The sequence below is a fragment of the Magallana gigas genome, chromosome 7 (assembly GCF_963853765.1).
Source record: "Magallana gigas chromosome 7, xbMagGiga1.1, whole genome shotgun sequence".
NCBI lineage: Eukaryota > Metazoa > Mollusca > Bivalvia > Ostreida > Ostreidae > Magallana > Magallana gigas.
The window spans coordinates 42,814,109-42,840,880 of record NC_088859.1 but is presented as its reverse complement, the minus strand read 5'-3'; the positions used below and the strand labels follow the sequence as shown (position 1 = coordinate 42,840,880).

General features: G+C 34.5%; 1 protein-coding gene across 9 annotated transcripts in view; it reads left to right on the top strand.

Moving 5' to 3' along the window:
• The window catches only part of LOC105340730 (serine/threonine-protein kinase SIK2), a 63,504-nt gene that overhangs the window by 11,484 nt on the left and 25,248 nt on the right, over positions 1-26,772 (top strand). For all 9 annotated transcript variants that reach the window (XM_066066241.1, XM_066066240.1, XM_066066242.1 and 6 more), the window contains exons 3-4: positions 412-578; positions 26,465-26,523. In XM_066066241.1, coding sequence (XP_065922313.1) covers positions 412-578; positions 26,465-26,523 — 226 coding nt within the window. The remainder of the gene's footprint in view (positions 1-411; positions 579-26,464; positions 26,524-26,772) is intronic.

Sequence of the window (26,772 nt, the reverse complement as noted above, 5' to 3'; positions counted from 1 at the left end):
CAATGCAAGCTATGCATACACATGAATATTAAATGAAATTTGCAATCTATGAAATGTATGATAATGGCATTCAATTCACACGTGAGAGCAATTTCATTACTGAAATTATCTATTCTCCATTCAATATCAGCATAGAAGGAATTCAAGTTTTATTAATATCGTAACATTTGTTTCAAATTCATACTTGTTTAATATTAAAATGATTAATGCAAAACAATTTTAATAAAATTTTGAAACACTGAAAATTGAATTTTGCTAGTTTGTGTATAATACATGTATTCAACTGTTCATAGTGTAAGGAAATGATGAAATTTCTGGTAGTTGTTTCTTAATAATTTTATTCTATTGATAAAAAGTCTAGCATGATCCGCGATCACATATCTACCCTCGTTTCTCCCGTCTTTTTTGCAGGCCACCACCCTGTACTGTCTGGTCCTGGAGTGTGCTCTGGGTGGAGATTTGATGACGTTTATCAGGACCCAAAAACAGTTCTGTTTGCCGGAGGAGAGGGCCCGAGACTTCTTCAGACAACTTGTATCTGCCGTGCATTATCTCCATGAGAGAGGGGTAGCTCACAGGTAAACCGTTAAAGCATCCTTCTAGTAAATAGGATGAGGAGCTAAATGTTATAGGAGTCTTTTTCTGCCAATAATGGTTTATTTCATGAAAAGTGGTCAAATCTCTCCCCCCCCCCCCCCAAAAAAAATGTCAAAAGATTCAATTATTGAAAAGAAGTTAAAATCAAGGATGGGGGTAAAAGCAATAGGTTTTGGGTCCCCCTCCTCTCCTGAAAAGTTTATTTCAATTCATACTGAATGCAATAGTTCACAACTAAAGCAAGATGAAGGGTATTTCTCTGTGCATACATGCAGAATAGTTAATTAGGCAGATATGCAAGTTATGCCTTCCAATGGCTTGCCTTAAGCAGACTTATGGTGATCTGAAGGACTGTGATGTTTACATTGTTTTATTTATGTAAATTTGATGTGTGGATTAGACAAGATTGATAAGAGATAAGGATTAAATCACTGACAGGTGTGATGTGAATTTATCTAAGGGGGACCACTCAAGTCTTAGGGGTCAGTACAGTAATTTGTTGTTAAGCAGTGAGAACAGAGATCTGGCTAATTAAAGTGGATTGTGGAATGTGGGGAGCATCATAATGAGGGTCAGAAATTCCTCTTGACCAAAGATAGGCTAATATAAAATCTAGTTCAAGAAAGCTGAGATTTTACAGTAATAAACAAAAAATGGGAGTTTCAATCTTTTTTACCATAATTTTATTTTCAAGAGAAATTGAGTAAAGTCAGTAAAATTTTTATTATGAAGTATCAATGGTAGAAAATATCAAAGTGGATAGCAAACTCCACATCCACTCGGCCCCTTCCACACACATAAACAAAATAAATATAATATTTAACTACCGGTAGCAATGGAATATCTGATCCCACATTTCCAATAGAATGACATACAGTAGAAGATGACAAAAACAGCTGGAGTAATGAGCTGTCCTGTCCCCCTGTGTCAGAATTGTTGTCCATTCAGAGTCCTCATCAAGCTGAGGGTAGGCAGCTGCAAGAAAACGTCTGAGGCTGGAGGCAATGCCAGGAATAACAGTGTCATACTCTCGAAACTTCTACTTCTAGCTTCGGAGCTGTAATGGCAACTTTCAATCGAATGATTTTTTTTTGGTGTGTGTGAGTTGGTTTTGTTTTCATTTACATAGTGCTCTGTGTATCATGGAGTGAAAGAGACAAATGAATGATCTGTTGGAAAGAAGGACAATTTAATAAGTCTCTCTCCTTACAGCACAGGGCTTCCCCCTATCCCTCTGTCTAATCAAAGACTTATTATCAGAGGAAGGACTACAATCTATAAGACCCTGATTGTGTAAGGGAAGCTGATAAGTTAAAATTTCTGATGGCTGATTTCATCATTAATTTAAAGACTTCTTAAACAGATTAATCAAGCTTGTGGTTGGTGCAGCTGGGAACCTGAATGGAAGAGGGCGATTCATCTCTTCTCCTGTTATGTCAATACATAAGCCGCCACAGTTAATTAATAGGTATCATAAAAAAATACACCTCCTGCTCCCGTTTTGCGTCACTTTTAGTGATAACCATATATACGAGGTCCTTCCAAAACAAGATATTTAGTTTTATATTTTGTGCTCTGTTCTTATCCCCCAGTTAATTCAATTTTATGAGACTACCACTCGTGAGATCAATATTTATTGATTTGCATTGTTCTAATGGCTCGAAAACAATGTTTTTTCTTGGAGCATCCCTTTGAAAAAAAAACTTTGCCATGATAGAAAAAATATTCTGTGTAAATATCTTTTTTTTCTCCCAATTCTAAAAACTAATTATAACTAATTGTGATTCGGATGGATGAAGAAAATCATGTAATTGACATCCATGAATTCTCAGGGGGATGGTACTCTAAAGTCTGTTGACTTCATATTCCTAATGATGAATACCCCAGAACATCACTATAGAAACAGGCAGCCTCTGTCATCATCAACAAATATAATGGAATTGTAGACAAATTCCAATGTGTCCCTTAAGTCCTACATAAAACAACTAATGTCATCTAGAAAATGCCATAGGATACTTCATACAGACCTCGTTCAGGGGTTAAAACTGAAGTTTTCTCAGACCCCTGAATTAACCCTGATGGTTTATTAAACAACTATTAATTAGAAGTACTTATTTACATATGTATTTTATGACTAGAGTGTTAATTAATGGTCCTATCAGTTGTGGGAATAATAACATACGTTATTCTCTTCTCTTGACCAGTCGCATAAAACATGAGGCCGTGTTGGTTATTAGTGACATGAGAATCATAATCGGGCTTGGAGAAGATCATTTGCATGCCTTGTCATAACTAACCTGTGATGTATGATGTTAAGGTCCTTGTAATGTGTACCGGTAATACATCATACTTATTTATAGACAGGACAAATTTCGAGTCCCTATTATATTATCTTTTACGCGGCTATGTTAAGGCTGCCCGATTAATTTCACAGCGATTTGTAGAAAGTCACTTGTCTGTACTTCATAAGATATGACGTCATAGTTAACTTTGACGTCACGATCTGCATTCCTTTCGATCGTTCTTAGGGAATGTATCGTAACGTAATAAGTGATATTCATTGTGCATAATAAAACCGCTTCATTCCTTTACATAGACATTGTTGTAAATACTAGTGATACTAAATTCAATATCACCGATATCGAGTATAAAAAAATCAACAGTTTTAAAGCTTCGTAATAGGTAAATAACTATTCATAAACTAATGGTTTTGAGACTCCCCCTGCTACATGTAATCTAATGAATGGTGATATGTATGTGCATATAAAAACGGCTTGGCACAAGTGAAAGATAAAAACAATCTTAGTATATTTTACGTGAAATCGGGAGAGAAAATAAGTACCACTGTGAATCTTGCTGGGGAAACCTACCGATTGACCCGATTTTGTGTAAATCGAGCCTAAAAGGTAAAAATGTGCCTAATTTCGATGGCGGTGCGAAATGTTTTGACAGTATTTCAAATAAACGAAATATTTATATGAACCCCCAGCAAGAACTGCAAAATACATTACTTATCGAAGGATTTTTCATAAAAATATTTTTGATTTAATGTCATTATTCACTTGTGCCGATGCGATTTTTGTAGATTATTTACCGTGTTAGAATACACCCGTCACGTGCTTAAGAAAAATATATGACGTCACAAAAATACATAAAATATAGTGTTGGATGCCACTGTTAACTTATGTAATAAAAGTTTAAAGAAACTCACTCGGTTAAAGCATTTTTCGATAATTAAAATAGTATCATTTTTCGATATATATTTAGCGTCGGACAGCCTTAACATAGCAGTATATCATGACTAGTGCCCTCTGATGAGTCGGATGAGGGCTTGCAATGTAATCTTGCTTCAGCACTAGATATCGGTTATTTCTACCACCCAGGTATACCTTTGAAATTTAAATATACAATATAAGTGGAAAGAATCTCAAATTCCTACCAAGCCAAACATTAGTAATTAAGTAGATTATCGCTTCATGATAATCTATGGCAACTTTTAGGGTGGCCAAACACATTGACCCGAAGATTGCGTACATCGGGTCCTGCCCCTCTCCGATTTCAGGAGGAGTTTATTGGCACTGAAGAGAGTATTGTATTTGTTTAGTAGTATATAATATGTAAGTAGACACAGAGTGTGTAAGCCATTTAAAGTTTGACTCTCGTCAACCTTGTTTGCATGTTTTAATTATTTAGGACAGCCATCGACTCCACTCACTGGGCACCAGAAATCTATCACCGTCATGCTTGGGGGGATAGAAAACAATATGTTAATTACAATTTTGATTATTTATCCTTCTTGCGAGACTGGGCTGTCTAATAAACATCTTATATAAGGAAAAATAAAAATTCTTCCTAATAACCAACAGAGTCACTGAATTGTCGGACTACTGCTTTTTCGTGTGTGTTTTTATGTTTTCAAATGATAAATGGTGTTTTGTATGTGTTGAATGTCGAATCATCAGGTATTTTATTTTAGTTTCTCTCCATTTCCCTCGAATTTGTCTGACAAGAAGATTTATGGGAACACTTACCTAATGTATAAGTCTATTTGTCCTTTGATTACAGTGATATAAAATTTGACAATTAATTAGAAGTGGTTTGTTCAGTCAATGCCTTCTAAATCACCCAGTCATGCACTGTCTGAAGCATTAGTACCCACTGACTTCCACCAGCCTTCATGTAGAGAGGATGCGCTAGACGACTACAGCTAACCACTTAATTAATGAACATCAAGAATACACTGTTCCCATGTGAAATTCATTGAGAAGAAGAGAAAAAAGTACTCTGTAGGTTATTCACATACAGACAAGCAGACAAACTCTTCACACAGTAGTCTGTCAATAGAAAGAGAGCAAGAGCATATATTTTCTAAGTACGGTTAATTGATTTGGAGAGAGAGAGAGAGAGAGAGAGAGAGAGAGAGAGTTCTATAAACCAGTACCAGAGCTGATAGTTTTTTTATCATATACATACCTCATATTTCAAAGAAGGACATAAAAAACATGAGAACAGGTACATTTCAGATTGCATGCAGTAAAACTATTTTTACTCGCTGGGCAAATAGCAGGTGCATACAGGTGTATTGTTATATGTAGTGTGTGCAAGTACAAATAAATATCTTGGTGTAATTATACGTGACATAAGTCTTAATATTAAAAGATATCTTGCATCTTATGTATTAGAGAAAAAAATATTACTTCGGTATATGTATATAAGAAATGTGTATGAACTAAAATTACTTTGATGTTAATGTTTCAACTTTTGTACAAGGAACTTCAAAAGAGTCAAGATTTTGCGCCTGATTCATCATAAGTTGTTTGATATGGTTAATTCTATGTTGACATTGTTTTTCGACAGTCCATGTAAGCATTTATAATTTTCAAGGATTCATTGTTAATGCAGTAATAAAATAAATAAGACATATATTATGCAAAAATTGAAATGTGAGAAAAAGTAAAAAAAACAGTGGAATAAATGATAACACCAATTCCGAAAAATGATTTCATATATGTTTATTTTAATTATCATAAAAATGTCCTTGCACATTGCAATAAATTTTATATCTTTCATACTCCTTTTATGAGAAATCTGTCAATTTTCCCAAAGAAGTTTTGGCCAGTTCATGTAACTTTAAGCACAAATTTTGCTCAAGATCTAAAGGTTTTATGTTGTACACCATGAATAGGAACATGTTTTACGCACTATTATTAATTTTGATCTTGAGGTTTGGAAACCAAGCTCTATCTACAAGGAAAAGTGATTCTTTTGAAAAGCCAAACATTTGGCAAATTCTTGGTGGTGATACCACATGAAGAGCTGGATGTTTAGTCACTGCTGGTTGTACAAATTAAGCCCAGGGAAGCACTGCCTTGTATTTGTCAGGGTCTGTCAAAAGATGTAGGCAGCTTGTCTCTAGAGGGGGAAGTGTGGATTCTAGCTGGAGACACACAGGTTTATTAGCTGAAACCACAGGGTATAAACTGACAATTCTGGTGTGATTTATTTTTATCTACATTATGGGAATGTAAACACAAATCAGAGGTGGAAGGGATTGGTCAATATTTTGCATTGCACATGTGTTAAGATAGTAGGTGTTTATAAGGTCAAGGTCATATACATGTACTACAGTTTCATACAAAAAAGAACTGCATAGGTCATGGTGGATTTCATTATTTTTCCCAAGAAAAGATTGGGAAACATTTTTGTTATCTGCTTCACTATATTTCTCTGTTTGTCTGTCTGTCTGTAACTGAAATCTTGGCCAGAACTTTCAAAGTTTACAAGATAAGACTTTACATATTATTATCAAGTTTGAAGGTCAATGTCAGATATCAAAGTCAGGTCAAGGTCATTACTTAAGGTCAGAGGTCAAAATTGTTTTATATAACTTTGTTTTTTTTCAGGAACGTTCTATATCATATCTAAAATGACCATCTAAATGAAGATTACATAGTAGTATATGTATTGATGCTCAAATGTTTGGTTACACCCAACAGGTGGTATTTAAAAAGCTTACTGCATTCAAAATGTTTTAAGTTTACTATTTTTACATATCTATATATTAAAAGGTTTAACTCCATTTATCAAAGTGCTAGACTCATTAAATATGATATATTGGAACATCTGATGTAATGTGATGGCGAGATACTTTTTATCTGTCGGTGAATCACTGTTTAGAGGTACACATTGAAGGTGGCAGAGCTTTGAAATTAATACAGGTATATATGTACAATCATTCTTTTAAGTAAGACATTTGTTAAACGACACTGCCTTAAATGACAACATAAGACCATTTATCTACACCCATTTCAACTACAATGAAGGCGAATGTGGAGAGAGCTGACTATAAGTCTTAATAATTGAAAAGAAGCCATTTATATCAGCATTGCCCTATTACTTATGGTTCATAGATAACAGAGTGTAATGCTGGGACCTACAGTGTAAAGTCGCTGTGCCATTCTGCCTAGACAAGATCATCTAATTAATAAACAAGCTTCAGGATACTCCCTTGTCATCCAGAAATGTACACCCAAAGCCCACGTCTGGACGTCCATGTTACCTGATGCAGGTGATCACTAGTGGTCGCTTTGATTGATAATTTTTAATGGCTGAAATCAAGAGAAAATTGTCACTGGGGATGTTAATCATTTTGTTCAAAATATACATTAATGTTCCTGTTTGCGTTTTTTACTTTCCATTGAAGTTTGTTCTTGTGAATAAATGTTAAGATTTGCTATTCCTGGACAGAAAGTACAAAATATTGGTCAACTGTTTTTGTCATGGTCAGATTGCAATACTTTTTCGGCTATATTCGATTTGGTGCATAATCCAATTTTCAAGGATTCCACCATTAGTTTTTTGTAGGTTCATGGGGATGTAATTTTGTGGATTTTTCGGCATTATTAGATAATTTAGTTCTTGTTGTAACATGCTTTTAGTTAAACAAATTCATATGTATCAAATTTATATATACAAGTTAAACATATCTTTCTTATGTGACGATCTGACACACATGCATAGGTGGATTAATTCACTTGAATTTACATTTAGATTTAATATAAATAGATTTAAAAACCTGCGCCTTATTATTTAAAATTAGTCGTAGAAAATTAAACTATTAGGAATGAATTTGGTTTCAACCTAACATTATGTTATATGAGTATAACATAACTTGGGATAGTTTAGCTTTTCTTTTTATATACTGCTAAGCAGTTTATAGGTAGTAAACTGCCCCTAGTTATGTAATATCATATAACTTAGGTTAATATTAAATTCATTCCTTAATGAATACAAGTAATAATTTGTTAAGGTGTATTTGCTTGAATAAATCCATAAGGAACAATAGATTCATGAGCGAGTCTGGGTTAAAAAAAATTACCAATGAAATCCAGGAAATTAATTCAGCGTGATTTTATTTAGTTTCACAATAATTAATGTATAATTTTTTCCCTTAATACAATGAAAATAAAACGGTGACTAAAATCTGCCAAATTTTAATATGTTAATGAAAATGTAAAAATCTACATCTCTGTTGTTTTAACTATATAATATAGAATTCCATTGTCCATAGCTTATACACAGACATTGACTCATGATATCAGAATAATGCTCTTTATATAATTCTCTAAACAAGCTTACATAGAGCTACAAATCAAGTGGATTTTCTAAATTATCTTACCTAAACAGAGTGGCCATATAGGTAAAATGTTTTTACTGGTTATTAGAATTATCTGAGGTCAAAATGTAAATATTTATGCAACTCATAATTAAAGCCTGGGCTTTGCTTGAATAAATCCATAAGGAACAATTAATTTTCAGTGTTATCAGGTTTTACCGCTGACTGTTGCATTATCTATTTTAGATGTGTCTAGATAAAGGCTAATAGTTGAAAGTTAAGGTTGGAAGAATTAAAACAAGAACATTTAAAAGTGCTAGACCTGACTATAAATACTCTCATAAATAGAAGACAGCAATATTTAGGTGTGAAAAACTAAAGCTCTAATGTTTTGGCACAAGAACAACTTGTGTTGCAAAATCAATATTGTAATTTTTCATAGATAACATTTTCTCTGGAAAGTTTAGTGGACAGTTTTCTAGAATTCTAACTTCCATTGATGATAACTGATTCAAATTTTGTTTTTGAAGAGAATTGCAAATTTGAATGAAAGGAATTATTTAAGCAAAGACATCTTGAAAGTGAATCGTCTATAGCAAGTATTTTTTATGGTACATATATAATCACAGGACTTTAAAGGTTGGACTCTATCTACAAGCATTAAATAATTTAGCAAACATTTTTAAGTAATGGTTATTCATTAAGTTAAAAAATGAACTGTTATAATAAAAAACAAAAAAAATCCACTACCATTTAAAACCAACAATCCCCTCAATTTTTTTAGCAGATGGAACCTCCAAAATCTGTACTTGGTTGCACATTTCTAAAATCTACTGAAATGACCTTGAGAAACAGGTCAAGGTTTCCTTTTTCACAGAATATTTAACATATTAGTAATAAATAGGGATAACATTGGCATAGGTAGGTAAAAAAAGACCATTAATCAGCCATATCAGTACCGTTGTTGAGCAATTCAATGAAGTCTCTACAAAAATTACAGTACTAAATTATTAGGGATCTCTTTGAGATCATTGGAGATATAGATGTGTTGTTGTGTAATGATCATGGAGGTTGCATATCATTGGATGACATGTCTGGAGAAGAATTCCATTTATGTAGGACTGAATCATGGAAGTTTCTGCTTATGCAGGTGTTTCAGAATACACAGCCTTCCCAGTGTATCAGTTTGCTTCCTCGGAGACTTTAAATCGTCCTAATCAGTCGATTGATCATTCAGTAAAATAAAATTTGTCAATGAAAACCTATTAGATTTTCTACCTGTTTTCATGGTGATTTAAAGCAAGTTGGTCAATTTGAAAAGCCCAGAATGTTATGAATGATAGATAAATGGCTTTATCTTGTGCTACTATCTAGAAATACATTCTTGATAAAGTCATCAATACCAAGAGGTTGACAAAGTGTTAGACGAAGGTTTGCATTGCGTTTGACATATTAACTTCTGCTGAACCATTACGGAGATGAATATCAATGTGATTTTGTTCTGATAAGAAACTGTACTCCACAAGTTTACACAATTCGCTACTGTTATAATTAAGCGATGTAGGATCTTTTGTAGAAATTTTGCTAGTTTTTAATCGACCAATGATTATGTCTGTTAAATCGATACTCTCTGTAATAATTGCCAATCTCGGCTAAATAGAAACCCGAGAGGGAAGGTTAATGGTGAGGTCATTGAAGGATTGCCATCAGAACAGTGAAGTTTATATGGAAAAAGAGAATGTCATAAATTTAGCATTGAGATACCATCGAACAAATGAAGACTATGTACCTATGTCTATTCTCCTGTACAACAATCATATCAAATCAGCCACCCGAGTGGTTTCCGCTCGTAAAACTTTAAAACAAAATCTACTTCACTTCAATTCTTCAGGAGTTCGATACAAAAGATAGGCGTTTATATTGGTGTGAAAATGCTTCAATGCTTATCTTGCCAAGGGTATATTTTGTATACAGCCATATATTCAATCTATCTCAAACTTTGTGGGGTCTGCTTTGACACTGAGTCATCTATTTGATATTTAAAATTTTTTTAAGATGACAAATATTTTGGGGGAGAATTTCTGGGTCACATTGGTGTCATTAAAGGTCCCACTGCTCTCTCCTTCTGACACACATGTAGGTAAAGATATATAATTAATTACATTTGTGAATGATCAAGTATCTGCATTGTCACTTTGCATTGGGATCAAGATGCCTGAATAATGATCTATAGTGGAAGAGTTCAGAAAAATCAAAGGCTTGCAAAAATGTCAACCCAATTTTTTCTTTATATCCAAACAAGATATCAATAGATGTGTGCAGTGATAAATGATGAATTGTAAATAAACAGTTGAAAAGAACTGAGCCCATTGGTAAAAAAATCAGAATTCATGCAATTTGTGTATTTGTGCTTTACCACTGGAATTTCCTGGAGAATGCAATGATTGCATGAAGAGCTTCAGGCAGGCCATTGCACCAATTTAGAAATTCTTTGATAGATTGTAAATGACAATAACTTGAATGATAATTAAGTCTGCATGTTTTTTTTTTCTTGGGAAGGTAGGGGTCATAGTGATGGTGAGTTAGTTGGAAACTCTATACCAAGTTGAAATGAATATTGCAAAGCAGAAATAACATTGCATAGAGCATTATAAATAATTGAAGGGACTATCATTTGTCCCTTGTCGCATATTTTCTCATGGGGCAGTGAGTAACCGTTTCATTCTTATAATTTATTTTACTGTCTTATTGTGTTGAAAAAATTCTTTAAAATCCTATTAGGAGCAAATTTGTACAAACACTGGATTCGGATTCTGACTCACTCAGCTGTATGATATTCCAATACACAATTGGCGGCATTAGTAAGCAACTTTTAACAACTAAAGTGATCTTTAAGTCTTTGTGGTTTTGTGTGTATATAGAAACAGGGTATGACTCAGGCACATATCAATGCTGGACCCCACACAATACAGACTGGACAGACTAACAGTTCTCTTTGACACTCGGGATTTCAGACTCTGGGAATCATTATCCCAATAAACTCCACTCATCTTGACCTTTGAAAATCGGCTGGATTAGACAAATATTTTAGCAGTCCCTAATCTTATAATTGCTCAGAGGTGTATGTCAAGTCCAGTGTTTTGTGTATTGTACTTCTGCTGTTTTAAAAATAAATAGAAAGCCTCTCCGTGATCCGGATCAGGTAGGCATTCACAGCAGATAATATTTCTACCTGTACCAGTGGTGAGCCGTTTACCTGAACAAGTATTGAGCCATTTGAGTGAATCGCATTAACTGTGTTACCTATCTAAATATTTTCTTTACAATGACTATGATTTTAGTGTTTGAGATCACTTCTTTTTTACTTCTATTTCAATGGAATGCTTTTTTCAATGACTTTTCGTTTTTGGAATGATTCAAATAATTATTATTTTTTTTACCTACATTTTCTGCAATATTTAGTTGAGCTAAATTGCTTCTTAATGTGTCAAAGAGTAGAATTAAATATCTTGGTCCACATAATCTAATGTTTATGTCAGAGGCGATAAGACGGACTTCCTCTTTGATCTCTTGACTGCAATGTTGTACGTTTGAGGTCTAGCCAAATTCGAGAGCATTTTTCCCCCTTTACCTGAGAAGATTGCAAGCTTCTAGACACTGTACATGTGTGGTCTTAAAACAGCCCAAAAATCATAGGTGCTTATAATATCACGGGCCTATATCAGTAAAGGGCCACCATCTGCCGAATCAGAACAACACACTCAGCAGTTTTTTGCACCTGCCTTGGGTCTGCCCATTGAATGGTTCTCTGGGCCAACCTCTTGTCACTGTCGGAGCTGAACTTCCCCAATACACAATTGATATCCTTGAAAAGCTAAAACCTCCATCAATTTCAAGTTTTTTTCTTCATTCTTTTGGTCCAGACAAGGTTTTACAGAGTTCATTGATGTTGAAAAATGAGACGAGATCGGAAATTATATTCACCCAGTCAAAAGTTTGATGGCTAATTTTACTTGCGAGGGAATTTTGAATTGCAGGCTCTTGAATAAGCCAAGGGAAAAATTGCTGGGGGCTTTCATGAACTGAATTGTGGACTGGTCATTGAGTCTGTTTGTGCACAGTTATCCCTGTGGGATACTCAGTCCTTCCATGAGGTAAATAAGGTTTGGAGGCACACAAATTATTTAAAATCAGCAACATCGAACAAAATAACAGTCCCATGGTAACCAATCTACAGCAGACCAAAAAGAGAGCATCATGCATTATCTATGACGAATCCTAAGGTTTTGGATTTGATTTAAATCAAACGGACAAGAATAGCTTGTTGTTGCCTTTCATCTTGCTTTTGTAGGCCTGCTAAATTTCCTGATTATTTTCATATTAAATGACAAAACCGTTAGTGTATATTTAAAGATAAGTAAAAAGTTGAATGTTTGGTTGGACAAGAACAGGAAAAACTACATCGTATTTTACATGCCTCGACAGCTTGTTGAGCAGACAGATTACGTGTTTGTCTTGTTTCAAAGAACTAAAGTCACGAGCTTTTAGCAAGGCCTTAAACAACCCATGTAATATTTTTTTGCCTATTGTAGTATGTGAGAATTTTTTCCCCAAGTAACATGGAGGGCTGGCACATTATTTTTGAGATCAGTTGAAGATCATTCGTTTTAGAGATCATTGCTCTGTACAAAGAGGACACAATATAGTACAGTGATATGTCTTAGATATTTATTGTTTTGTTTGCCTTCATTCAATATTTTTCTGAAATTTGCTCGAAGGATCAGACATATGAGCCTATGCCCTATTTGTACTCCATAAATTAAAGAAGACAAGGTTTCAATGATTTTCAGATATTTCACCAATTTTATCATATTATCAAATACAATTCTTATGATTCATTTAACACTCCAGTACAAATGTCGATGAAACTTTCAGAGTGCTTAAAAGGGTAAATAAGAATTTATCCAGATTAACAAAAGGAACAGACTGACTGTTTGTACTGAGATTTGGACTTATTTACAAGATTCTGAATGGCTTTCCCAGGGGACTCCGCCTGAAGAGATAAAGTCTCAGTCAGCATTTCCTGCTTGTCTCTCAAAGGAGAATCGGAGAATTCTTTTGATATTTATTCAAGTTGGTTAAAGTTCATTCAAGAAAAACAGGCTGAGAGAGTAAATAAAAAAACAAAAGGGTTGTGACTGCTCTGCCTGAATTAATTTTAGATGGACAGTGACAGTACAAATATTTGTTTTTTTACATGTGATACAAATGATGTCAAAGAGGCTTAAATCAGAACAAATATAGTGAGAAAGCCGTGGCAAAGATATCCAGAAGTTATTATCATAACCTGACAAATTAGGTTAAAATAAAAGTTGATCTGTGCATTTACAGGTAAAGTTACTTCGTTGCCACACCGGGCAAGCCTTGTGAGTGTATTATCAGGTATTAATTGGAAAGTTTTGAAATTCCTGGTGAAGGTTTTCATGACTGCATCAAAGGTCCTTGAAAACCTGACATAATCTCATCCAGACCTCTGTTCGACCGAAGCACAGCTACAGAATACTGATAAAGCACATATAAAACCTATTTATTCCACATTTTCTCTTACACATCATTCAGTGAATATCTTATATTAGAAACATGTTCACTAAATTTTTCAGTTATTTGTCATTTTTTCAATATGGAATTTAAAGATTAACTGAATTATTCTGTTTTTATTTTTTGAAATTCCAGATAAATGAGATATCAATTTACTTTAACGGACTAGAAGACAGTTGATGGATCATTATATCTGACCTCTTTATAAATACAAAGTCTACTGCAATAGTCCAATTGTCTGATACAAGATAATGATGTCTCCAACTAAGCTCTAATCCACAGAGATTAATCACCCGCTATTATTGATAAAAACCAATAGCTGTTATTTTCTGCTTCTGGTCTTTTTTTCTTCTTTATAAATGATGAAGTTGTATAAGTTATTTTTTTTTATACATCTGACCAGATAATGAGAGGAAAATGAAATTGACACAGCAATAAAAGAGATAATGACGGTGCTTGATTGATGTTTTATTGGACTTTGCTTCCAATCCTACATATCTTTGACATCTATTAAACTTGATTGAAGAACTCTTAGTGTAATGGCGTTCTATAAGCATGATGTATGTTTATTTCTACTTTATTTTTCTGTTTTTGCTGCGATATGCTAAGGTGTTAGTTATTTTTCTCATCATTATACTGTAAGCATATTCTATTCATTGTGTACACTACCGTATTTGATGAAAAATTATTTTTAAACAAATTAGTGTGGCCTTGAATTAGCATATTTTTTAATGTGCCTTTCCTTATGCATATATGACTAGCATTTTGCGATAAACTTCACTTAGCGAAAGCAGCTTTCTGCCAAAAATATGCTAAAATATAAGAGCCGATACTAACCAATAACTGCAGGTGTTGAATTTAGAAAGCATCAATGTCAAGGTCCCTGGTTTTTCATTAAAAAATATCAATTAAACATCATTGAAGGCGGGAACAAGTTTTAGTTCATACAGAACTGCTATTGTGTTTACGGCATAAGTTTGCTGTATCAGTGAGTTTTACAGACTGATTACATATACACAACACTCCTTACATACATGTAATTCAGTAAGGTCAAAGATGGGAATACTGGGGTGCATTCACACAATAGATGAGTTGTTAAGATTGAGGAAAGCTCACATCCAGGTTAGAATGCTATCACAAATGTTTTGTATACTCATATTCCACTAGCATGTAATGTTCATGCAATTTTATATGGGAAAGCAAAAATTGACATGTTGTGCACGATTGTTTTCGACCTCTCAAAACAAAGCTATTATTGTCAACCGAAAATAGTGTATTGGGTATGTAGCAATTAATAGATATGTATAGTGTTAGGTGAGAAGGGATAGATGAAATTGCTCAAGGTTTTTGACTTCGTTTATACTGTGCACAGAAACACCATTGTGCAAACTCATGTCCTCTGTTACCTTGTTATAGAAGGGAAGAGAATTTTCCAAGTGCAGTGTCATCCGTATTTCGGACTCTATACACACGAGACAATTGATCGTATTGTTTTTGTCATTTGGTAAAGTATGGCATATGGCAGAATGATATTTGCCATTCTGTAGCAGGAGGGCTGTGTAATTCAAAACATTATCTTCCAGAGAGTAACTTACAAATCAATAGTTTATCAGTCCAAGTGATTTGTTATGGGCTAATTCTCCCAGTAAAATGATAGTCTCTTGTCGTATAATACACTGGCACTAAAAGCATAAAAATCGTCCATTTCTCGGCAGCATAGGGGGAAAATTGGCCATAAAATTGGGAACGAACAAATATATAAATCAGAAATTTAAATTTTTCACAAAGAGCAATTACAAAGCTTTCTAGGTATATTTACAATCTATAAATTGACTACTTCAAACTTAAAGAAGATGTTGTAACTCTAAGTATCTTAATCATTTATTGTCACTTGAAACTGTATGAGCAAAATGTGATTTAGTCTTGACAATCTTGGCAAGGGAAACTGTTGAAGATATAGAGATAAAAGTAGATTGTCAGGGAAAAGTGATGATTGACACATTTTTTGTGCAAAACTAACATTTTATGATGGAACGACGATGACGAAAACACTACTTATTAAAAATCTGTGTTTACCTAGTGAGTGGGCTACTCTCTAATTATTGGAGTACCGAGTGCACATCACAAAGTTGGAGAAAAATTCAATAGTGAAGTGAATACAAAAGTATATATACTTTTCGAGCTGATGTAATTACATAGTGCTGCATTAACAATTTAGAAATCGCCACCCAAGTCTGGCTAAGAAAATTGTTCAACAGTCAATGAACTTGGGCTTTCCCAATTTTAGGTCTTTCAAAGTTAACAAATCTTTTTTCAATAAAAAATAAAAATACATCCCCGACAGCAAAATTAAGTCGGATACACAGGTGCTTGCGAGGGCACTGTGCTAATAAACTAGATCATAGGATATTAATGTGTTCACAGTAGAAGTATCTGTAACAGGGATGACGAGTTTATCAACCCCATGACAGTTAAATTTACACTTCTTTTAATTTGGGATCTTCTTAATTCTTTTGATTGCATTTTTTATTATGGGTAATTCATCATATTTAAGCTGTTCAAAAATATGCGAAAGGAGCCGTCTTAGTGAAATTGACAGACAGGCATGATGGGAAGCAGACCTCTCCGTTAGAGAATTTATTCAGCATGCAACATCTTTTGCGTGCAGATGGTACAACTTTATCGACTAGGTTGAAATAAAATTTTAAAAAAGCCAACTTTAATGATACTTAGATTTATGGATTAGAAAAATTGAGAATGTCTCGAGTCTTCATTGATTTTCATGAATAGTGGTTTGACTGCAGTTAAAGGGAGGGAAATCTTGCAACAGATTTTTCAGTGAAAGTGGGCCCACAGTGGAATGCTTCACATTGATGTGTTAGTATTATCAGTGTGTTGTGTGTTTGTTCCTAGTTTTATGAGGGACTATTGGATGGTACTAGAGACACTGTAGATTATATTGCAGCCTATCCCTGTTTGTTTGTCTGGTCATCCCCTTTCTTTATAGTCCCAGATAGGTCATTGTGTCTTCTGCTTGGTATGATAAGTCCAACAAACACTGCCGGTTTATTTTGGACACCTGCTATCATAGCTTGATAAACCCCGAATAATTTCTTGGAGGAAAGCAGGCAGCAATAATTATGTAAAGAGATATAATAACTCCGAGAGTGTATCTTGACTACTTGAGCAGCAATGTCTTTTCTATCAATGTCTAGTCTCTCGCTTTGATCAAAATAAATAATGGTTGAGATCTGTCACTGAGAATAGGATTTAATCTACTGATTTTCCTTCTGTTCTCTCTAAAAAATGATCTTTTGTAATTATGTGGAAGTATCAAATTTCACATCCATTTAATTTTTTCATCATGGTTTAATTAACTTCACTGACAGTTTAATTGTGTCTTTATAAATTTAGTAATCCGTGTACAATCAGAAATATACCGAATTATCAGCTGTTGAAAAGGAGAAGAAATAAAGAGATATACACAGAAATTATTTTAAATGGGTAATGATATCTTGTATGTGTATTTGGTTACATATAAAATTTCAAATTGTTAGGAATTGTATGGAAGGTAATTATGACAAATCAGATAAACTGATTGCCGCAATACACATGTTGTGCAAATATCGTACAATAACATTTTATCACGTTAATGAAATTCCAGAAATTTTGTTCTGCCAATTTGTAAGAATGGAATACTTCCAAAGTCTTCCTTTTTTTTTAGAGCATTTGATTGGCTCTGGATTTAAAGTAATTGAATACAGCCACAAAATGATATGAAATATCTTTGTTGTCTGAGGCAGCGATGTGGTGCAATATGTAATGGTGAAGCTACTGCACTCCCTCAACCACGCCCTTGTGCAACGGGCTGTGTTCAGATTTGATCCTGATATTGCCAGTTTATGAAAATTATCCCAAGAAAAAAATACTGATGTTGCAAAAATTAAAAATGACATGAATGAGAGGTTTTTAGCAACAGCTTTTTCTATCCTCTTATTCAGAGTAAATTCAGTGGCCACAGAGGTACACAAGCTAGGATTATCAGTGTCGAATTACACCTATAAACCCTGCACGGTCCGACCTCCCTGTAACCTCGAGCTGGACTTAAGATTTAAATACATCTCTTCACTCCAATAAAAACCAACCTTTGAAGTAGGTACATACCCTATTGTGGCCACAAAGTTGAAATACTTAGCTGTAATTAATTTGAAATCATTAAGTTGGATGACGGACAGAAATCTGATCAAATGGGGTGGTTAAGAGCATAGGGAAGGGCTGTAGAAGTCTTATTAGAAGGCTATAGGTGCTAGAGATACAGGTTAGCCATCACCTTTAGCTACACCTGTAAACTCTAAACCTTTCATCAAACCTGAACTGGTATTATGTTGCTTGTACTAGGTAAATGTCTCATGTTTTCATATACCTGGATTATAAAGCCCATAATTATGCTGACATACAAAATTTTATACTTTTTATCATTTGTAATAATAGATTGCTGCCTTTCATCTCTGTGTGGGAAGAAAAGAGATATGGAGTTTAGCTACTGAAAGCAGATTAAAAGTGAAGCTTTTTCCTTATGTTTTTAAATCCCCTACATTTCAGTTTAAGAGACTGTCAAGGATTAAACTGGAGTATATTTGTGTTTATAACTGATTTGATGTTTCCGGTAGATAATGTTGTTTGAGGACCAAGCACTTTCTTAATCTACTTATTTTGTCTAGGACATTGTGTACAATTTTTTCTAGCACAGAAATCTTAATAGCCATCTGCGACTTGAAATATTGAAAAAAAATATCTTAATTGGTGTCAGCTAGGACGTATACATATGCACCATATGCACACTGATTTTGTATGTGTAAAATAATCTGAAAATCTGCACTTAGCTAACTGTACAATAGTACAAATTATAGACTGATTAAAAGTGCAGATTCTTTTTGAGAGCCTCCTTTTGCTTTTTAAGTGTATGCATGTGCACACAGTAGATATAGGTCTTCACTTATAACACTACTGAGGATATTTATATAACTGCAGCTTTATAAGTACATCAAGACTTCACTCAAGTGCCTTTTGCACAATTGCATGTCTATGACAAATTCATTTAAGAAAAGAGGAACATTAAAGAGCTTATGCAGCACAAAAAAAATCCTTTTTTGTGAAGTTTGAGATTTACGTACTACCTTTTTGTACTGTTTTAGTTGATAATAATGATTTAGATTTTTTCGCCTCACAGTTCTGCTGGCAATGCTGCAGAAACAAAATAATGTACAATGGTTTTGATGCCATATCAAATCGTGTTCACATTAGCCTTTAGCCTGCAAAATAAATGGGGCTATCTTGATGATGTTAATTAGTCTGCTGATGACCTTACTCACCAAACATCGACACTGAAATCTTGCTTCATCTTGAGCTTGTTTTTCATGTGATATACAAGCCTGGGACCATTTCTGGCCTTTTATAATAAGTGTTGAGTGTAAAATGTTGTAGATTTCTTTCAAACATTATCACAAATTTGCCCTTCATCAGGAAAAATATTAGCTGGTTGATAAGAATTACTTATGAAATGTGGGGTCTTCCATGTATTTGGATAGATAGGGCACCATTCTAGTTATTGATTCCAACAAATAGATGTGAAATTAGCAGTAATTTATTTGTTGATTCAGGTTCCAGATTAATGGTTTACCTGGAAATTGGTTCATTAAGTTCAGTTTGATTCTTGCACTTGGTTTGGCTGTAGGAGGCGACATTGCTGCAGAGAAATACTGATGTTGTCCCCAGGTTTACACTTGTTAATTGTAATCACACCAGTGTATAGAGAATAAAAAAATTAATTGCAACATTGAATCGGAACATTTGAACTAATGTATACTGAAAGGGAGAGGAAGCTAATTAATCTCCTATCAACGTTGACATTAGGAAACATAGAACAGACTTGTCCAATCCAAATTTCATCTTGCCTTAAGTAATCGAAAATCACCTTAAAGTGTACCACATATTATCAACAATATCTTTTATCATTCAATCATTAAATGTGTATTGCTTTTCCTTTTAAAAGATTAGGATAGGAAATCCTTACTTAGCTCTCTGTGTCTGACATGAACAGAAAAAAAATAATCAAGTGATTCCTATCTCTGAATGGAAGGTATACAGCTGTGGGGAGTTTAGAGATAGACTCCCCAAAATATTTATCTAGGTGAGGCTCAATCACTGAGAATAAAGATTAAATGTCCTTTAATAATGATGACCAGTCAAAAGCTTAAGACTAATTCTGCAGTATCTTTGAAGTCGAGGTGTAGATATAGTCCATAATCAAACACGGCTAATAATTTGTTGACATTTATGTATACCCAGTAAGTGACAATCCGGTGTCTTTTGTCATTTGAACAATCGGAGCTGTTTGAAATTGATAAGTGTTTCTTCTAGAGGATTAGCACAATTCAGGATATTAGCTGACCCCTTGCATTCCGTGGTGTATCATTCCCTTAGCGCTGCGAAGTAAATGACGGAAATTAAAAGTTTGTGACATCAGCATTTAAAGGGGGAGAATGAACCTATTAGGGATCTCAAATTGTTCAAAGATAAAGGACAAACTACTTGACAGCCAAGTGTAAACCCCAGTCATATCAATACAATTTGCCAATTTCATCAGTTTCAAGTGTTGAAATAAAATTTAATATTTTAATTGAACAAGTACTTCTCAGATAGCTGTCAGATATCTTTTGAAAATCCAGAGGCCTATTGAAGAAAATTAAATCCACTTTGTGCAATACTTCTGTCCAAAGAATGAAAAAAATTCACTCCTTTTCAAGAGGGAAAATAATTGTAACTTTGTTTGAATTATTTCATGAGTGTCAGTGAATAAAAGATTTTCAAATATGTTGAAAAATGAAATTGAGTAAACACTGTCACGAAGAGAGCCGTTTTCAAACAATTATTTTTTCATGACCTTTTTCGAGTATCAATTTTAACCATGATTTTTAGCCCTGTTGTCTAGTACAAAGGTTCTTCTAGATGCACTTTGCCAAATACATTTGAATATGTGCCCATGAAAACAAAATTTAGCAATGTAATAAAAATGAACTTGATAGATTTTTTACTGGAAAGTTGCCCTGAACTGACAGAGTAAACTTCAATAAATTTATTATAGTTTTCTTGTTGCTACAAATAAGCAGCTGATATAGGCTCACAAATTAGCTCTACCTAGGAGAAGCTATTGATGAAGATGAATGCCTCTGTTAATGCGAGATAGCCACTGGGGGCATGTCAGACTGATTGGGGGTATCCAGAGTGTTTATTTATTGTGGGAGATCCCTTGCCCTCAAAGCTGCTCCCTATGACCCATTTGTCAGCAACAGTGGCAGACGGAACAAGGACCAGCATCTGCCTTAATGACCACCAGGCCACATAGCAAAGGGTCTTCACACCTAATTACCAGAGTAGGTCTTTTAATCTTTCTTGAAATTTCGGCCTTTGAGAAAAGGAGATGTTTGATTCTAATGGATGATGACCCCTTCGCATCATAGTGAAATAGCTGTGTCATCACTTTATGTAATTGTTGGAGAGTAGATCAGAAAACCTGAAGTATGGCTGTCTCCAGACAGTCTTATCCTTGTACCTCTATACACTTTGATGTGTGAAGTTGTTTATCTGACTTCTCCTCTTATAATAACTTATACTCACACCTTCTGAAAAATGGACACTTTGGCTTCTAATGAAGACTCGTGTGGGAAATTGTGGGAGATCTCTATCAAGACACAGTTGATAGGACAGACAAAATATAAATTGATTTTTAAAAAAATACAATAAAAAGTATATGTATAGATATTTAATATGCCGTAGATTGCGATAACCAATTTCCGAGGTCTGCACCGTTCATGCCTCTGCTGTGCTTCTAGCAATTTGCCTTAAGCATTCTTAAAGCACATTAGGAACACATTAGGAGCACATACAATATTTTTCTGCCTGGGTGTTGGTTGGAATAACCTAGAAAAAACAGGAAAGACTACATACGTGGATGTACTATCTGGAAAAGTAATCAGTGAGATGGTATCACTCACTGATTCGGGATCACTTGACATGTGCCCAGACTGAGTTTCACGGAGCCTGCTGCCACTTGATGGTTGACAGAAAATTTAATTGAATTATAATCAAATTACTGCAAAATATGTTGTCTAGATACACAGGGAGATGCTGCTTATGAAAATGGAGGATGCAGTGCTTCAGTCTGTGGCCTGCCATCCAGTTCAGGTCAACATTCTGTCCTTGTGCTGAACCATGCACACCAAACTATAGCTCAGATTTGGCTAATGTGCTGCTGATTTAATGTTATTCCCAGCAGAACAGACCTTACACCCCCCTCCCTCCAAAATCTCTGTCATAATTCCTGTTAAATGTCTTGAGTCAGATCTATCAAATTTGCAAAGGAAAAGGGCTCTGATGATAAGGGGGATTGTTTATCTTTGACTTCAGTAGCCTAATGACCCAATCACCATGGCGGTTTATTGATTGATACTGAATGAGATGCTGTTTGATATCAGTTAATATCTTCCTCTTTACTAATTAAATAAAAACAAGGAGACTGTTTTTACTCTTACTCATATTTAAAGAGAAGCCAGTTTTAATCAGTTGACTTTGATCTTGGTAAGAGACAAATCTTCCATCGCTGTTTCCACTGGGATGAGGTATATTGAGTGATGGAAGAGATAGAGTTAGGATACTTTTTAGTATTATTGAAATAATTTTTAAAGCCTCCTCATGAGCAGTATTCTCAATAAATAAAATAGCGAGATAAAAATGATCTAGCAGGGAAGTATTCTGTTGAGACAAAACAGGCCACAAGATAATGAATTTTATGTTCAAACTCGTTTGTTGCAATTATTCTGCCGACGTCCAGGTGCGATATTCCTCGCAATGGGTAGATAAAATGTAACGGGCCAAATGTGTTTTTTCCTCTCCATTTATTTTTCTTCAAAAAAGCTGATGAACATCTTGTGTTATTAATTCCCTAAATACATAATAGACTCGACGGTCCCCAGTAAATGTGCACATCCCAGGAGTCGCTCGAAGATTGTTTGAGCTGATAGTATTTGAAATTACATAAACTGTAGATTAAAATTCTTTCCTGGGAGGCTACCTGTGCATTGTTGTTTTTCCATGGCTTTGTTTTTGAGAAACCACTTGAAGAAATTTGTGAGAAGTTTCATGTTTCTTGTTTAAACCCTGATATAATGCGTATGTTTGAACACGCAGTAAAGTACTTTTGTGTAATTCTTGTTCATTACCTGGAAATTTACCTATTATCTTGATAAAATTTTGCTGGCTTCATCGTATTTACTTGTGATTTAATTTACCTCCAAACAAATCAAATGCACAATCAAGCTTGTTATGCATATTTCATTTCCTTCTCTTTCATACAACTTGATCTGGAGTTCATTATAAGGTTAACAAGGGGGATTAACTTTTAATTTATTTGATTTGCTGATCATAATGATATCCTAAGGGAATGAAAACTTTCCTGTACAGTAATGAATTTCTTATTTTTCAAAATGTTTTCTTCCACCTACCAAAACCTATTATCTGAACATAATCAAAATTAATTTATGAATCTGTTATATAAATATGATAGGTAAATTCTAATTTATTTGGTTTCCTTGAATAGCAATTTGTATCTATGGAGAATTACTATATATGGAAGTGTTTTTTTGTGAAAAGATCAGATGACATGATTTTTGAAAAAACACAGGACTGCATGAGCACAAACCAACAGACCTTTCTGTGACCAGGGGGGCGGTGCTTATACCAAGGACACAGCATTTACTCCATATAGCATCAAGTTGTCATGGCTGATCAGAGGGCAATTAAAGAATTGTATGAAAAATTGTACAAAATGCATTGCCATTAATTGAGTGTTTGAGTTTACGTGAGTAGATAGTAAATACAGATTTTTGTTCGGCCTGAGTACTGTCTGGTTATTGCCGTATTGCTCAATTTGATTTTTTTTTTCATCATTCAGTGATAGAGGAGGTGTTTATGTTGAGATTATCAGCAAGGATTTGAAATAAGTGGAAGGTGAAAGTTAAATTAAAAACCTCGGCCCCTGACAGGCAGTAATCAGAGCTCATTAAGGGCCGAGAGGGTGACATTTATTGGATGGTTATTGGGGGTAATCAAACTTTGAAGACCCCATACCTATCACTTTTTACATGTAAATATCAAATGTCAATTAACCTGTGATTGAATTAAGGGACGGACACTTGACCAGCATTTGCCATTGATTAATGGCAGAGGGGGAATTTGAACCCACAGTTAACCTGCAAGCCAATGAAATTATATAAATGTTGGCTGTCGCCTGTTGAGAGTTCTCTGCGACTTTATGGTTGGTCATTTAACTTGGTTGACCCAAGTGATCCCTCAATAAATAGGGGACCCCCTGCGGATACTGATGAGAATGATGTCAGCAACCTGTGATTCGCCTCCAGTGGAATGTCCATTGTCTGTTGGTCTGCTTGTCCCATTATTCAAATTTTTACATGCTTCCGATAGATTGTCTTTATTAATATTTCATGCATTTGTTTCTGAAATTTAGTTAAAAGTTTAATTTGTGCCAACTTTTATTTCCAGAGCCCTTTAGTACAAAAACAGAATCACGTTTTCCCCTCAAAACATGTAATTAACTTTAAATTACACAAAATATTTTTTCCCCTCGAAAATCTGGAGTTCATTTTTTGTATGCACCGTTCCTAAGGAATAAATGTTGTTACCCCAACATTACAAAGTGTACTTGTCTCGATTCCGATGTTTAAACTTTGCAATTCCTGCTCTTGCAATAAACTCCCTGTCTCCATATGTCTGTTTTTGACTGCCAGATTTTCACTTTGGTCTACATTTTTATGTACCATACACACATCTCTAATCAAAGTAAAAAAGACCCCTCCTTAATGTCAATATCTCTTGAAATAAGTGTAAGTTAATTTGATAGAGAACAGATTGGGGGGTTCTAATACAACCTAGGAGATATTTTTCTCTCAGATGAAGAGTGCTGAGAATAGTTGAAAGCCGTGTGGCTTTTGAATAATGTTTATCTTTTAATAAGAACTTGTGTCAGATATTTGCCCGTCAAAGTAATACCAGGTAAAGGAGAAGGGAACCTTAACATGTAGAATCTCAGACAGAAGAGACAGCCTTTGTATTGATTACTCAATCAAAATAAAGCCAAAGACTTCATTTATCATGTTGCATAAGCTCTTGGTTCATGAAAAGTAGATTACAAGGCTCCAAGTTGCTGAAGATACCGTTATAATATGCAGTGATGTAATTGTAGAAATATAGTCCAATCCCTGTGCTTGATCCAATCCCTATGCTTGATCTTTTAATTGGAGTAGAGGGGGTCTAAGATTTACCTTGGCCATTCCTGGAAGTCGGTTGATGGCTGTCTTACTCTTCTACCTGGGAGAGTCTGCTGGATGGAAGGTTCGAGTCTGACTGAATAAATGATATCTTGTAGCTATAGTATGAACAAATACAACACAACAGGAATTTTATGATCATTAAATGTTGGCATCGCTCAATCCGAAATGCCAAACATAAAGTCAGTATCTTGCACTGTTATGTAGCATCTTAATTTGAGGAGAATTGATCAATTCGAGCGCATTTTTATCCTGCGTGATGATTTTATTTTTTTTTCAGTCTGAGGTTCTGCAACATGCCTTGGCAATAGCATGACTTTTAAAAAAAAACCCTGAAACTTGCCATTTTGAAGGAAACAAATTTGCTTATAATTGTGATAGGTAGTAAATCTGCCAAATTATGTCAGGGAATAGCAGATAAATGCACCAAAGAATATATATGTAATGTTTGATTTTTATTACATTTATTAGCAAGTTAATTACCATTTCTGATGTGAACAAAAAAGTTGAGCCAATAAATGTTATGGGCAGACCTATCAGTGTTTTTAGCTGTGATGTCTTTAAAATTTATATATTTTCACAGAACCATAACCCCAAAGTCTGTTTTCAATAAAGCGTTTGCCTCAGTAAGCAGGATCGTGTTTGTTTTGAGGTGAAAATCCTGATCAGAGTTCATACCTCTATTCTTAAAAGAAATAAATCTCCAAACTGCTCTGATTTGAAATGGTCAGGGACCATAAATTATTGTTTGTTAACTTTGTAACAATAATCTTTGAAGTGCCTGTATATACCTGTGTCGGGGAGAGACAGAGTTCACGTAGATGACCAGTCAGGCAAATTCAGGTTTACCGATCATTTGGTGTTTGTGTATTTTCTTTTTTTGCATAATTAAGAAAAATGACTCCATGTAAAGCATATTAATCACCAAGCAGTATCGGGGCAATGGCTTATAATGTGTTCAAAGGGAGATAACTCTATTCAACTTGCTAAGTTGTTCAATTCCCATAGATCCTTTTGTTGATAAGACACATCAATCTCTGATTCTTTAATCCAGTGAGTTTTTTTATCTATATATCTACCAAAAACTTATCTCCTCAGCACAGTTTTGTGTACCTGTATCTAAGCTCCTCATTCCTTGCCCCAATGTCTACCCTTATTAAAACAGCATCTATTGCCTGATAATTTTCATGGGCTTGACATGTAGTTTGCAAGTACAAATATGATAACAAGATTCTTTTTTTCCTTTTTGTAGGGATTTAAAAATGGAAAACATCATGCTTGATGAGAAGAAAAAGAATATCAAAATAGTGGGTAAGTACTATTGGCTAGAAACGGTACAAACATGTGCCTGCGTGGTTACCCTCTTTATCTGCACTGACGTAATTTGAGGTTTAAGGAAGTTCACTTGGCCCACATCTTTCTGATATCAGTTATCTTGGGTTTTGTTACAGAATTTCTTCCTTCTATAAACTTTTATCTAGCTGGTTCTAATTGTATTAGTAATTAGAGGGGTCATGGGTTAACAGAAGGTCAAGGTATAGTGAAAAACCAAAACATTTA